This window comes from Strix aluco, chromosome 26 (assembly GCF_031877795.1).
Source record: "Strix aluco isolate bStrAlu1 chromosome 26, bStrAlu1.hap1, whole genome shotgun sequence".
NCBI classification, from domain to species: Eukaryota; Metazoa; Chordata; class Aves; order Strigiformes; family Strigidae; genus Strix; species Strix aluco.
In genome coordinates, this window is record NC_133956.1 from 4,757,956 (window position 1) to 4,772,836 (window position 14,881).

General features: G+C 62.5%; 1 protein-coding gene across 1 annotated transcript; it reads left to right on the plus strand.

The window, feature by feature from the left end:
• The first annotated feature begins 764 nt into the window (after positions 1–764).
• On the plus strand, positions 765–12,520 carry LOC141934995 (uncharacterized). Its single transcript, XM_074850868.1, has 27 exons — positions 765–846; positions 1,985–2,044; positions 2,279–2,371; positions 2,487–2,659; positions 3,420–3,663; positions 3,736–3,931; positions 4,058–4,251; positions 5,198–5,289; positions 5,376–5,537; positions 6,154–6,343; positions 6,550–6,731; positions 7,366–7,464; positions 7,531–7,781; positions 8,081–8,306; positions 8,681–8,762; positions 8,813–8,865; positions 8,967–9,048; positions 9,134–9,193; positions 9,430–9,522; positions 9,674–9,846; positions 10,001–10,328; positions 10,759–10,960; positions 11,046–11,239; positions 11,383–11,474; positions 11,561–11,722; positions 11,950–12,139; positions 12,333–12,520. Exons 1-27 carry the CDS (start codon positions 795–797, stop codon positions 12,518–12,520), a joined length of 4,113 nt encoding a protein of 1,370 aa, XP_074706969.1. The 5' UTR covers positions 765–794.
• The last annotated feature ends 2,361 nt before the right edge of the window (positions 12,521–14,881 follow it).

Below are 14,881 nucleotides of genomic sequence, written 5' to 3' on the forward strand. Positions count from 1 at the left end.
GAGGCAGGTAGGGGAGTGGGAGAAGGCGGGTGGTTTCCCTGTGTGGCTGGAGGAAATGCTGCCTTGCCTTGCTAGGCGAGGCTCTCCCTCTCAGCCCAGCTGCTGCCCCGTGCCTCAGTTTCCCTCCTTTGCAGTCAGAGAGGCCAAGCAGCGAGCGAGGGGTGACGTGCCCCTTTTCCAACCCTCTGCCCAAACCCTGGGGGCGGTGGTGGCTCAGCCTGTCCCTTTGGGGCTGGCTCTGGGGTGCTCCACGGCCAGCTCAGCCCTCCTTTCCCAGCAAAGGGTTCCCAGTGCTCCCAGTCTCATTAACGCCAAGCTGCTCCCGGCCCTGGCCCTCTGCTATGGGCGCTGCCTCCTGCCCATCACCCCGGCGTCAGGGCTGCCTGGCAAAGAGCTCCCCGGCCCCAGGGAGCCTCTCCCTTTGCACAAGGAGGGGACGCACAGCCCCAAGCACCCCAAGTTGAGCGGGTCCCCACGGATCCATCCAGTCTGCACACACACCCCCCCACCACGTTGCTCGCGGCTCTTTGGGGCTCATCCTGCACCTCCCATCCCCTTCGCAGCACCCAGTGTTGCTCCATCTCCCTCCGCGAGGACCCTGCCGAGACACGCTCTCCCCGCCGAGCACCCCGGGGTGCCCGGCCCCCCGCGCACCCCGCCAGGCACCACATGATGCTGGTTCCTTCCCTCCTCTGGGGAGGGCCCCAGCTTCTGCATTGGCTCTGCCGGGTTTTGCCGTCGCTGGCTCCTGTTTAAAGGTGAGAGCTGGTGCTGGGCGAGCCAGGGCGGCGAGGATGGGTGTTCTCCGCTGGCTTGTGGCCTCCATGCTCTGCATCGCTGTCCAGGGTGAGTCTGTCCCCGCTGGGGACACCCCAGAGATGGGAGCTGGGGGCACCCAGGCAGCTCTCGCTGCGCTGCTGGGAACGCAGGGCAGGGCAGGCTGGGGAAGCGGTTTCTTTTTGGGTCCCCAAATTTGCAGTTCCCCCAAGACAGAGTTGGGGTGGGGTGACAAAGAGAAGGGAGGGGACGTGACGTGCCTTGAGGGCTTGGTGGGGTGAAAATAAGGCTAAATCGAGCCAGATGGGCTTTAACCTGCGCACAAGCCCAAGCTGTTTCCCTGGCTTTGCTGCCTGCAGAGAGCAGGCAGGGAAGCCAGGCAGGCTGTTGCTGGAAGCAGCAGGAGGGGATGGGGATGGGAGGGGGGGACCATGCCCCCACGGGACCCCCTTTCTGGGCGGCTGTAAAGCTGAGCAGGGTTGTGGGGTTGCTGGATCCATCGCTGCTCCTCCCAGCCCAGGCAGTGTCTGTGGGTGCCCAGACCCAGGGTGCGACGGGCACCCATGGGACAGCCTGGGGTGCAGGCAGCGGGTGCTGCCGGTCCCTGCCTGCCCCAGGTTTTGGGCGCAGAAGCAGAGGCAGGTCTGGTCCCTGTTGCCCAGGGCAGGCACTGCTGGGCTGCTCCTGGCGGGGAGGAAGATGCTGACGGAGGGAAAGGTCCGTGTTCCCAGCGGCGGGTGTGTTGGCATGGGGTTGCACAAGCCGGGAGCCCGGAGGGAGGTTTGGGAGGTCACCAGGAGACGCCAGGCGGGGCCAGCCAGCCCCCTGGCACCCCCCAACCGTGCCCTGCTTGTTAGGGGACACCTTGCCTGCATCCCCCTTTGGACACATCATCCAAAACCATGGCCACCAGCCCCGGGGTGGCACTGCCTGCCACGGTGACATGGCCCCACCAGCCCCCCCAGCAGCTGGGGTTCACTGGGGATGCGACATCACGGGGCTCACAGGTTATGGCGTGGTGCTGAGCCCGGATCCGGCCCTGCGAGGGTGTCAGTGTGTCAACGGCCTTTGCAAGTGCCACGGGTGGGCTCGTGGAGCTGCTGCCTTGCACAGGGAAGGGGAGCACCTTCCTCCAACCGCCCCGTCCCCAGCTCGGCCGTGGTGGGGGGACACCCCCCACTCACTCCTGCCCCTCTCTACCTTTCAGGATGGGACTATGTGTTCTCCCGCTCACCCCCTCACTTCGGCTCCATCTACCACGTCCGAGGTAACAGGACCCCACAGCGCCCTTTGCCATGGCAGGGGGGAGCAGAGGATGCTCAGCACCAGGCAGGACCAGGCCATCCCAGTGCCAAACTGAGGCACCTTCCCACAGCTGGGTGCTCAGCAGCTTGCTCAGCTGTGGGTCTGCAAGCTCTGCGGGTGCTGGGGGGCTTGGGGAGGGATGTCGGGGTGCTGGGGCCTTGGGGCTGACCCATGCCACATGCTGGGGGCCCTGCAGGTGTCATTAACCTGCCCTACGCTGAGATCGAGGAGCCCTTTGAAGCCTGGTACAACCTGACGGGAAACAAGAGCCGGATCCAGTATTACGGGGGTAAGCAGGAGGACATGGACCTGCTCCGGGCTCTGCCCGTCCTGCCCCAGCCCTGGGCAAAGGGAGGACACAGGCACAACCGCTGTGCCTCAGTTTCCCCTTCCTGCTGGCACAGGGCAGGTGATCACCTACCAGCTGGCAGCGGTGAAGCCTTACGGGATGCGGTACAAGATCACGCCGGAGACCACCGAGAAGGAGGTGAACACCAGGAAATGCTTCCAGCTGCCCGGCTCCAAGGAGGACGTGGTCAAGGCTCAGAGTGTCTTCCCCAGCATTGACGGCTTCAAGGTGAGGGAGCTGGAGCCTGGATCTTCATCTTCAGGCTCCGGCCGGGAGCGCTGGGCAGCTGGAGATGCTCCTCTCCATCCCAGGGGGGTGCAGCGTGCTGGGACGGGCCAGGACATGTCCCCGCACCCCGGGGTGCAGGGAGGGTCACTTCTCCACCCGGATCGGGGCCAGACTCCCGGCTCCTTTCCCAACCCCAGCAGCCGTGTTGGGACGTGTCGCAGCCCACACGAACGCCGGTGTTTCGGGATGACTCGGGCAAGTCGCTGCACGGCAGCTCAGCTCCCGCCGGCCTCAGCCTCCAGCCGGGCTGGGCGCAGCAGGAGGGGTGCAGCACGTGAGCCGTGGGGACAGCAAACTGTCACCAAGCCGGACAGCGAGCTGGACACGTGTCTGCAGGGTGAGAGCTTGGAAACACATGGAAAAACCCGGAGCCTTTTGGAGTGGGGGTGCAGCCAGGCCCCCCCCAACTATGGGTGTCTCCTGGGCACTGCTGAGCCAGACAAGGGGGGTCTGTCCTGTGTTGCACCACAAATCCTTGCCTCATTTTCTGCCCCACATACGGCTGGACTAGATGATCTTCAAGGTCATTTCCAACCGAGATGATTCTGTGATTCTATGGCTGCGTGGATCTGGCCCAAGAGCCCAGTGGGGGCTGGTGCCAGGCGCTGTACATGTACTGGGAGCAATGGGCTCATGTATGGCAGAGGGATGCAGGGTCCCCACCCAGAGCCCCCCTCCCTGATCCCACGTGTACCCCCAGTTCCTGCGGGAGGAGTACTACCAGGGCCGGTACTGCGCCGTCTGGCAGAACATCACCCGTTGGGCGCAGAAGAAGAATGTCTACACCCTGTGGGTGACCAACTCCAGCTGCGGGGTGGCCCCCGTCCACTACGAGATGCGAGGCTACAACAGCCTGCTGGGCTCCCACTACGACAAGTACGAGATCGCCTACACCGACTTCGACAACAGCTTCCCCCCCTCCATCTTCGACCTCCCTGTCAATGGTGAGTCAGGGAGGGTCCCCCCCATCCCGCCCGTGGGGCTCGGGCTGATGACATCCCCTCCTTGCTCCCCAGAGACGAAGAAGTGCGGGGTCCTGCCGGGGAGCGCGGCGGAGCACCGGGTGCTGGCGAACCCCATGGAGGACCTGGTGGGACGGCACCAACCCTGGGCCCACGAGGTTTTCCACCACTACCGCAGGCGGCTGGGGCGGCGGTACGGCTCGGCGCGGGAGCTGGAGCACAGGCAGAGCATCTTCGTGCACAACATGAGGTACAGGCAGACGGGAGGGGGGGGCTCCAACCCCCCTCAGGGGTGCTCCTCATCCCCAAGGAGTTGCACCGCTGCCAAGGTGGGAGATGGCACCGGTGGCTGACGCCGTCCCCGCCACGACGGCAGGTTCGTGCACTCGAGGAACCGCGCCACGCTCTCCTACACGCTGGCGCTGAACCACTTGGCCGACCGCACGCCCCAGGAGCTGGCTGCTCTGCGGGGCCGCCGCCGGAGCGGGACTCCCAACAACGGGCAGCCCTTCCCCACCGAGCTCTACACTGGCCTCATCCTGCCCGAGAGCCTCGACTGGCGCATGTACGGTAGGTGTGGGGATGTGGGGGGACGTGTGGTCCCTGCTCTGCTCAGCAATGGGAAGATCGAGGCTGGGCTTATCTGGTAAAAGTTAGCTCGTTCCTTGGCCCTTAGTCTGGTGCCTCAGGGACAGATGTGACATCTGAAACCACATCTGGCTTCCCTCATGGCCCCATCAGCTGGGAGCGACACCCCCAGAGCTTGCCCCAACTCAAGGGCAGGGGTCCCACATGTTGGCTGGTGCATTCTCCACCCCCCCACCCCCAATTAGCCCCAAGCTCTGGCTGCGCTGCCCCTGGGAGCACGGCAAGTCCTTGACTCCCCCTGTGCTCTGCACTGGTGAGGCCACACCTGGAGTGTTGTGTCCAGTTTTGGGCACCTCAATACGAGAGAGATCTTGAGGGGCTGGAGCGAGGGCAGAGGAGGGCAACGAGCTGGGGAAGGGCCTGGAGAATAAATCCTGTGAGGAGAGATTGAAGGAGCTGGGGCTGTTCAGTGTGAGGAGGAGAAGGGGAGGGGAGACCTCATCACTCTCTACAGCTCCCTGAAAGGACGTTGTGGAGAGGTTGGTGCTGGTCTCTTCTCACAGGGAATCAGTGACAGAACAAGAGGGAACGGCTTTAAACTGCAACAGGGGAGGTTCAGACTGGACATGAGGAACAAATTTTTCCCAGCAAGAGTGGTCAGAGAGTGGAATAGGCTGCCCAGGGAGGGGGTGGAGTCCCCATCCCTGGGTGTGTTTAAGGGTCGTTTGGGTGAGCTGTTGGGGGATGTGGTGTAGGGGAGAACTTTGTAGAGTCAGGCTGAGGGTTGGACTCGCTGATCACGAGGGTCTTTTCCAACCTGAAGGATTCTGTGATTCTGATTCTGTGACTCCTGCCTCAGTTTCCCTTCCACTTACCCTCATCCCCCGGTGCCACCCCAGCCTCTCACCCCCCATCCCGCTGTCCCCAGGCGCTGTGACCCCCGTGAAGGACCAGGCCGTCTGCGGGTCCTGCTGGAGCTTCGCTACGACAGGCGCGATGGAGGGTGCCCTCTTCCTCAAGGTGAGAGCGGGGCTGTGCCCCACACCGATGGCCAGGGCACCTGGAGGGTGCCCGTCCCTGTCCCTGCAGCATGTCCCCCCCCGCAGACCGGCGTGCTGACCCCCCTGTCCCAACAAGTCCTCATCGACTGCTCCTGGGGCTTTGGGAACTACGCCTGCGATGGGGGCGAGGAGTGGCGAGCCTACGAGTGGATCAAGAAACACGGCGGCATCGCCAGCACCGAGTCCTATGGCACCTACAAGGGGCAGGTGAGGGTGGCTCTGTGTCCCTGCTGGGGTCCCCCAGGTCTTGCAATGTCCCCCCAGGGGCTTTAAAGCCAAGGTGGGGCCGATCAAGATGGGTCAGAGGTGCTACCAGGCTGTGGAGATGGGGATGTCACCTCGTCCCCAAGGCACCAGGCTCCCTGCGGTTCAAAGCACAGTCCAAAGCCAAGCCCCGGGGCTCAGCCAGGCGATTTCATCACCACGTGCCTCAGTTTCTCTTCTTGCAAAACAGAGAGAAGGCTCCTCCACCCATGGGTGGTGCCATGGGTCGCTCCATACCCTGGGGTGCAGGGATGGAGCAGGGCTGCCCAGGGACAGGGACGTGGCTGCAAGATGCAGGCAACAGCCTCCCCAGGGCTTTGGGTGCAGAGCCAGCTCCCCGTGCTGCATGCGGGCAGCGCTGTGTCCCTGCAGCAACCAGGAAAATGTCCCCACCACGGTGGGCAGGGGAGGACAGAGGGGTCAGAGCTGGGACGCTCTCACAGCCCGAGTCCCAGATCGCCCCTTACCTCAGAGCAGAACTGCACAGGGGCAGCCAGGGTGGGCAGGGTCCCAGTGAGGGGACCTGGGGGCTCCTGATGGCACCCCCTGCGTGCTGCAGAACGGCTTGTGCCACTACAACCAGTCTGAGATGCTGGCCAAGATCACGGGCTACGTCAACGTCACCTCAGGCAACATCACGGCGGTCAAAGCTGCCATCTACAAGCACGGCCCCGTGGCTGTCAGCATCGATGCCTCGCACAGGACCTTCTCCTTCTACTCCAACGGCATCTACTATGAGCCCAAGTGTGGTGAGTTGGGTGGCACACGGGGCACGGGAGGACCTGGGTGCCCGGGGAGATGCCAGGACACCCAGGATCCCCCCCTTGTTGAGCAGCTTGGGCAGGGGTGGAGGAGGGAACCGGCCCCAGCGCTGCTGGCAGCCGCAGAAGCAGGGATGTTCCCTGGACAGGGATGTTCTCTGGACAAAAAACACCTTCCATGTTGTTCCCTGCAGCGAACAAGCCGGGAACGCTGGACCACGCGGTGCTGGCTGTGGGCTACGGGGTCCTGCAGGGAGAGACCTACTGGCTGATCAAGAACTCCTGGTCCACGTACTGGGGCAATGATGGCTACATCCTCATGGCCATGAAGGACAACAACTGTGGCGTGGCCACCGAAGCCACCTACCCCATCCTGGCCTGAGCCACCTCTCGGCTCTGTGGGGAGAGCCCTCGGCGATGCTCTGGGCACCCATCCCTGGGGGAGCCCCTTTGGTGGGAGCCATCGTGCAGCAGGAAACTGGGGACACGGCAGGACAGGGCCATGGGTGCTGGCCAAGGAGCAGGATGGGGACCCAGCTGTGGCCTTGCCAATAAAGACCCTGGAAAAATATTGGTTTGCTTCTACAGGAGCGATTCAACTGCTGCCCACCCAGCTCTGCCCCCTTTGCACACCCCAGTGCCTGCAGCGTGTGACACATCTGTCCCTTGCACAAGTCCCTGTCCCCACACTTGTTTTCTTTGTCCTGTGGGATCACAGGGGCCTCCCGGGGAGGGGACGGTGCCCTCCTGGCAGAGCCAGCTGGCTCTCGCAGACAGTTCCAGACACCCAGGGCGAGGGGAGCGGCTTTTCCAGCCCTATCTCTCGAGGTGGAGCACAAACAACCCCAGGGATTTCTGCTGAGACGAGAAATTCCTGGCACGGGGTGTTGGGGAGGGGGGAAGGCATCCACCCTCTGCCCCACTGCCCTGCTCCCTGTTGTGGCTACTGACAGTGTTTGCCAATGCCACGAGACAGGCTCCCCTGTGCCCGTGGGGCTGCTCCCCTCCAGGGAAAGGCACTTTACACCATGGCTCACCTGGGTGCTCCTAGTCTGGACTTGAGCCCTCCTGGGAGAGCAGTGTCAGTGCACGAGGGTCCTGCAGACAGGGTGGGGAGGTCTCTCTGCCCTGACCCTTTGTGGTCTCCCATCTTTGCCGGTACATCCTTGGGGCAGGCTGCACCCCCACACCGGTGTGCCCCGATGGCCGTGGCGGTGGTCCCTGGGGAGGTGTTGCAGCATGGGGGTGCATCAGCCCAGCCCTGCACCCTGGGGTGCAGCCGAATCCGGCCCAACTCGTCCCTGGTGGCACGTGCAGCCAGCCCAGGCCGAGCCCTTATCAGCTTTGTTTTGGGCTCGGGTGGCCCCTTGGGTGCTGGCTGTCACCTTGGGCTGGGGGCCAGCTGGATGGGCGGCAAGCAGGAGGGGTGAAGGCCACTCTGCCACGGTGGCAGCGCTGCTCTCCACCCCAGGTCTGTTTTTTCCATGTAGCCCTTGACATTTCATCTGCATCTTTCCCCTTTTTCCAATTAAAATCCCCTAAGCGCAGTCCTGGGCTTGTCCTGAGGGTGTATCGGGAAGGATGCAGGGATGGAAACAGCCCCCATCTCCCCCTGACTACTCAGTGCTGCCTTTGCTCCTGCCCCAGGAGGGCTGGGAGCACCCCGAGGGGCTCTGGGGTGCCTGGCAGGGTCTCACTGCACCTCATTGCCCCTGGTTGCTGCAGACGCTCCCCCCCTGCTCACAGCACACTGCGTGCAGCAAATCCTGGCTGCAAACTGCCACCCAGGGTGGGGGGGAGCGCAGGGACACCCCCAGCACCCATCACCAAGCCCCCGATCCATGGGGCACCCACCTTTGCCCCAGGGGACGGCCCTGCCATGGGGTCCCACAGGGATCCGGGTCCCACCCAGCCCCACAAGCACACGGCCTCGGCATCCACCCTGGTGCGGGTGGGCAAGGCACCCATGGGGGGGGTCAGGGGGGCAACATAAAGCCACGCCTCCCCCTTGGTCTAGCCCCAGTCAAGGGAAGGAGGGGGCTTTGCCCGTTGGCTGCCTGCAGCTCCCTGCCCGCCCACCAGTGGTATTTAAGCCACCCGTGGGTGCAGGGCAGCAGCGTGGGCTGGGGTGCACAGGATGGAGGGGCTGGGGGGGCTGCTGGTGCTGGGGGCTGCTGTGCTGCTGGGTGAGCACCCAACCTGGATGAGCTTGGCGGGGGGACGGAGGCCATGCCCCCATCGCGGGGTGATGCCATCGTGCCCTTTATCCTGGGCTGCTGTGGGGGTCCTCGCTCCGGGAGGGGGTTGCTCTGTCCCTGTCCCCAGGCCCCGAGCAGTGGAGGGGCAGTGGGCACGCTCTGCGTGTGGCATATGGGGGTGCATACGGTTACCCTTCACGCCCTGGGGTGTGCGTGGAGGCTTTGGGGTGCACCTGAGCTGGCTGCACCCCCCCTCCAGGGGGGGAGCTCTGGGTCAACCAGAGGACTGGCAGAGGAGCGGGGACTTTAATGGTTGGACGAGATGATCTTCAAGGTCTTTTCCAACCCAGATGATTCTGTGATTCTGGGGACCCCCAGCTTGGGGACCCCCAGTCTCTGCCCTGTCTGGGCAGGTGGGAGCCCTCCCAGCCCTGTCACCAGCACGGGCCACCCTGGGGCTGTTCCCTCTCCTGGGGGACAGCGAGCCAGGGACCAGTACCGCTGCCAGCCCCTGCCACGGGGAGTTGGGTAATCAGCAGTGTAAAGGGGTTTGGGGTTTTGGGTTTTGTTTTTCTTCTAGGAGCAGAGTGCAAAGCTCCTCTGGAGACACCCACATTTGGGGACATCTACCATGTCACAGGTACCTCTCGGGGATGGGGCACCCTGCTGGGATGGTGCCACCGCCACGCTGCCCAAGGGGGTCCCCCACCTCCAGCCACCAACTCCCACCCCACGTGCCCGAGCCGAGGAGGCTCCAACTCCCCCGTGAAACTCTGGGGCTGGGGGGCGCATCGCTGCCATGGGGTGCTGCTGGTGGGGTCCCTGGGGCTTGGTCCCCCACAGCCCCCCCCAAGCCTGACCCCTCTGTGCCCGCAGGAGTCATCAGCCTGCCCTACGCAGAGATCAGGGAGCCCTTTGAAGCCTGGTACAACCTCACCGGGGGGAAGAGCCGCATCGAGTACTACGGCGGTGGGTGCAGGAAGGGGTCCAACCCCCCAACCCTTCCCCACCCCCCTCCTTCTGCCCCAGGAGCTTTGGGTGCCCCAGGAAAGCCCTGGGAGCCACCACCATGCCAGGATGTGGGGGCTTGGCTTGACCTCAGCGTTGTCCCTGTCCCCAGGCCAAGTGGTCACCTACCAGTTTGGCTCCATCGAGCCCTTCGGTGCCAGCTTCAAGGTGACGCCCGAGACCACGGAGACAGAGGTTAATGTCCGCAAGTGCTTCCGCATCAATGGCACCGACAGGGACCTCATTGCCCCACAGAGCGTCTTCCCCAGCCTGGAGAACTTCAAGGTGAGCCCCGGGCATGGTCCTCCAGGATGAAGGATGGGGCTGGGGAGGGGACAAGGGACCCCTGTGGGGGCAGAGCAGCCTTCCCTGGCTGGGAGTGGGTAAATACAAGCCTGGATGTGGCCATGAGTGATGGAGGTGGAGGGGTTGTATCCAGCGTGGCACGAGCAGGCCGGGGGGGGCCATCACCGGGGGCACGGTGCCGGCGTGGCACCCCGGTCCCCAACACGTGCGCTGTGCCCAGCGGGTGCGGGAGGAGCGATTCCGCGGGCAGCCCTGCACCGTCTGGCAGAACGTCTCCTACTGGGGCCACAAGAAGAATGTCTACACGCTGCGGGTGGGCAGCTCTGCCCGCGGCCCCGTGCCCCTGCACTACGAGGTGCGCGGCTTCAACAGCCTCCTGGGCTCCCACTACGACAAGTACGAGATCGACTACTCCTCCTTCAGCCATCGCTTCCCCCCCAGCGTCTTCCACCTCCCCGAGGGTGAGTTCCCAGCCACCCCGCAGCCCAGCCTGCAGCCGCTGCTGCCACCAAAATGCAGCACCATTCCACTTTTTTAATTTCATTTTTTGGGTTGTTTTTTTTTTTTTTGCAAGAGCCTGATAATTTGGGTGAATGGGTTTGGTTGGGAAAAAAGCAGGGGAGAAAGGTAATTAATGTTGATAGCTGGGGTGATGAGGGGGCTTTCCTGGTGCTGGCTCCTCCGTGCTGGAGCGCAGGGTGCTGGGGGGGACAGTGGGTGCTCAGGAGCCAGCTCTGGTGTGGGTGCAGCACCCCCCTGCGTGCACGTGTCTATACAGGATGGACACCCCCAATGGTTTTGGGGGTGACCATGCTGTGCATCCCAGCTGGGGGGTCAGGAGAGCCCAATCCCGCTCGGGAGGCATCAGCCGCTGTCCGCGCCTCGTGGCAGGGGTGCAGTGCGAGCAGTGGCCCGCGGCCGGCCCCGAGCACCGCATCGTGGCCAACCCCATGCAGGAGTTTGTGGGGAGGGCGCCGGAGATGGACCACGTCCACCACCGCCTCTTCCACCGCTACAAGGAGCGGTTTGGGAAGAGCTACGGCAGCAAGGAGGAGCACGAGCACCGCAAGCACACCTTCATCCATAACATGCGGTACAGGGATGCCACGGGGATGGGCTGGGGGGGTCAGGGGTGGTGTCCCCCTCTCCCCTCTCACAGCATCTCTGCTCTGCTGCAGGTTCGTGCACTCGAGGAACCGTGCCGCGCTGTCCTACACGCTGGCGCTGAACCACTTGGCCGACCGCACGCCCCAGGAGCTGGCTGCTCTGCGGGGCCGCCGCCGGAGCGGGGCTCCCCACAACGGGCAGCCCTTCCCCACCGAGCTCTACGCTGGCCTCATCCTGCCCGAGAGCCTCGACTGGCGGCTGTACGGTGAGGAGGCAGCTGGTGCCACCGGCGTGCAAACCCGGACCGTGCAGGAGGCTGGGGGTCAGCTGTGCCTGCCGGGGTTTGCATGGGGACAGGCAGCATCCTCCACTGCTCTGTTAAATGTGTCCCCATCCCGCTGTCCCCAGGCGCTGTGACCCCCGTGAAGGACCAGGCCGTCTGCGGGTCCTGCTGGAGCTTCGCTACGACAGGCGCGATGGAGGGTGCCCTCTTCCTCAAGGTGAGAGCGGGGCCGTGCCCCACACCGATGGCCAGGGCACCTGGAGGGTGCCCGTCCCTGTCCCTGCAGCGTGTCCCCCCCCGCAGACCGGCGTGCTGACCCCCCTGTCCCAACAAGTCCTCATCGACTGCTCCTGGGGCTTCGGGAACCACGCCTGCGATGGGGGCGAGGAGTGGCGAGCCTACGAGTGGATCAAGAAACACGGCGGCATCGCCAGCACCGAGTCCTACGGGCCCTACCTGGGGCAGGTGAGGGTGGCAGCGCCGCTCAGGGGGGGTGCAGTGCCACCCCCTCCTCAATCCTTCTCCCCAGGCTCTCCCAAATCAGCCATCAGCCCTTTGGCAGCGGATAGAGGCTTATTTTGGTTTATGGATGCTTCATCCAAGCTGTTCTTCCCCTTCACCGGGCTGGGTCGGACCCACCCCATCTACCCCAGGACCCCAGTGTCACCTCAGCCTCTCCACTCCTCCCCCAGAACGGCTACTGCCACTGCAACCAGTCGGAGCTGGTGGCCCAACTCGCCGGCTACGCCAGCGTGGAGCCGGGCAGTGCCACGGCGCTGAAGGCTGCGCTGGTCAAGCACGGCCCCGTGGCCGTCAACATCGACGCCTCGCACAAGTCCTTCGCCTTCTACGCCAACGGGGTCTACGAGGAGCCCCGCTGCGGTGAGTCCAGTTGACCCAGGAGGCTCCGTGTTCCACTCACTGGGGCTGGGATAGGCAAAAATATTTGCAGGGTGGGATTTACCCCCCCAACTAAGCTCCCGGCCAGAGGATACGGGACCACTCGCTGCATCAGGAACAACCTCCAGCTCCAAGGGAGGGGGACTGAGATGGATCCGTTTTCTTCTCCCGGCAGGAAATGAGACGGGAGCGCTGGACCACGCGGTGCTGGCCGTGGGCTACGGGGTCCTGCATGGCAAGAGCTACTGGCTGATCAAGAACTCCTGGTCCACATACTGGGGCAACGACGGCTACATCCTCATGGCCATGAAGGACAACAACTGTGGCGTGGCCACTGCTGCCTCCTTCCCCATCCTGGCCTGATGGGACACGGTCCCACATGTGACCTTCGTGTTCCCCTGGGCAACTCCAGACGGATGGGGGGGCTGGCAGAGGGATGCGGGGCCCTGCAAGATGTTTGTAAGGCAGCTCAGCTGGAAGGCCAGAGGATGCTCCCAGCCCTCTGGAGAGGTATTTTACCATTTTAGCAATAAAAGCCTGTAGAAGTGATCCTGTCTGTCATGCTGGGATGTCTTCTGCCAGCCCCAGCCCGTCCCCCCGCAACCACAGCCCTTGCTGTGACTGCCTTCTGCAGCCCTCTGTGTGATGAGTTTCACCCAGTGCTCAGCCCAGGTTCACCCCTGTTTGGATTACATGTGCTCTAACCCCAGAAGTGCCAGCACCCCCTTCTCCAGAAGCAGGAGGGAGCCTGGATCCACTCTTGGAAGCTGGGCTGGGCTCAGGGCCCTCCTGTTCCCAACTGGACTCCTGGCATCATGCCGGGAGCAAGGGAGCTGCTCCCACCAGAGAGAGCGGTCCCCAGCGCCTGGTGCCTCTTGGGGCACCTGGGTCCTCTGCTCAACCTCTCCCCAGGCTCCTACATGGGTCAGTGCTTGGTGACTCAGTTTCCCCACCCGTCTGGGGGGAAAGCAGAGCTTCTGGGAGTTTCCATGCTGCTGCCGGCAGCCCTCGGGATGGAGGGAGCCCAAATGGACCCAAAGGAGACCCAAAGTTTATTTCACCCAGGACGTTTCAGGGGGGTTTTTTCCGACCTCTTGGGGGACAGCTGGGCTTGGAGCTGCCATCCCAGAGCTGTCATGCTGCTTTCATCTCCAGTGTTTTCCCCCAAAATTGAATGGCTACAGGGAAGCCTGACCGAGAGCCAAGGGGTTGGCGAGGCTAGTGCTGCTCTTGGGGTGTCCAGGCTGGATATCAGTGCGGTGTGAAGGTTCATTCTTGGGGCTCACATCCACCCTGGGGATGGAGCTGGGCAGGCAGCAGCAGCAGGCAGCCCAGAGCTCCCACGTGAGAGCTGTTGGCACTGCCAGGCTCTGCCTTCCCAATTTGAGAACCTAATTAGCAGCCGGGCAGGAGAACCTACAAAGGGGGAAGAGTCAGCCCTGGCTTGTATCAGTATGTGCACAGGCTGCATCTTCCCCCCAAAATGGGTTTCTGATAGTTGAGAAGCAACGTTCCCCCATGGTTACACCCTTATTTTGTACAGCAAAGAGCCGGGGTCAGCCACCGTCCTCTCTCGCCGCAGGCGCTGGCGGGTGGCACCCAGGGAGCAGCGCTTCCTTCCAGGCGACGGCATTGCTCCCAATTGAGGGTGGCAGGTCATAATATTTTCTTGTTTTCTTTCACTTGTTCACCTGCTTATTTTACAATTTGCTGCACTGATTTCTGAAGTGGTCTTTAATCATTCTCAGCAGGGGTGCTGACTCGAATTCATGTCTGGGAGAGAAATGATCACTGCGCAGGAATAATGTGGTTTATTCTGTGGGAGTCCAGGTCTCCAGATCTTTGATTCTCTTGACTGCAGTCAATAAAACATGCTTTGACTTTCAGGGAACCGTGACTTTCAGGCTCCCTTTGGATAGGCGGTGTTCTGAATTTGCTGCTGAACACGCAGGTGGCTTCAAGAGCTGGAGGTTTTGTACCCCTAGGAAGCATTTAGCAGGAGCCTGAAATTTTGCATTTGTGGCATTAGGGATAGCAGTTCTGAGCATGGGTAGTTAAGGATGGCTGGGAACTCAAAAAAAGATCCATTTATTATATTTGAAAAATCAAAAAATAAGAAAGGACATACCTGGAGAGAGCTTTGCTGTTTCCAGAGCCAGCCTTGGGTTCTGGCTCCCAGCCCGGGTGAGCTGTGACCTCCAGACTTCCCTCGACACCTGAACCTCAGAGTCGCTCCAGGTTTTGCCGAGCATAGCAAAGAACAACCACCCTGAACCCTGTTTTTTATTGGAAGCAAAGCTGGCCTAAAGGTATTCATTTAAGGTTTGCTTTGGAAGAAGCACATTGCCTTTCCAATTTGCCAGTGATGTAGGAAACTCCCCAAATTTGATACCTTCATGGTGAAATATCAGCTGAGACTGGTACTTTATGGGGAGCGAGCACCACCCAGAGAGTGAAAGCTGAGAGGATTTGGCACTACCTCCCATATGCCCCCTTGAGAATCCCACCTTCTTGCTTTGCAAGATGAGGTAGTTCAAGATGTCTCCTAAGCTCAGCTTCATGCTGAAAGCCCAGGACCACAGGTAGTCCTCGGTGGCCAGCTTCCAGCCCTGCACCCTGTCCTCTACTCGGTATTTCTCATGGTCCTCTGCTACGTTCAGGGTCTCCTCCTTGTTCAGCTGCCCCATCTTGGCATCTGCCAACCACGAGGTTGGTGCTCAGGTG

Coding starts and splice junctions, on each gene's coding strand:
- LOC141934995 (XM_074850868.1), top strand. CDS start 795: ATGGGTGTTCTCCGCTGGCTTGTGGCCTCCATGCTCTGCATCGCTGTC. Junction 4,252..5,197: donor CCTCGACTGGCGCATGTACG/GTAGGTGTGGGG, acceptor CGCTGTCCCCAG/GCGCTGTGACCCCCGTGAAG. Junction 12,140..12,332: donor CTACGAGGAGCCCCGCTGCG/GTGAGTCCAGTT, acceptor TTCTCCCGGCAG/GAAATGAGACGGGAGCGCTG.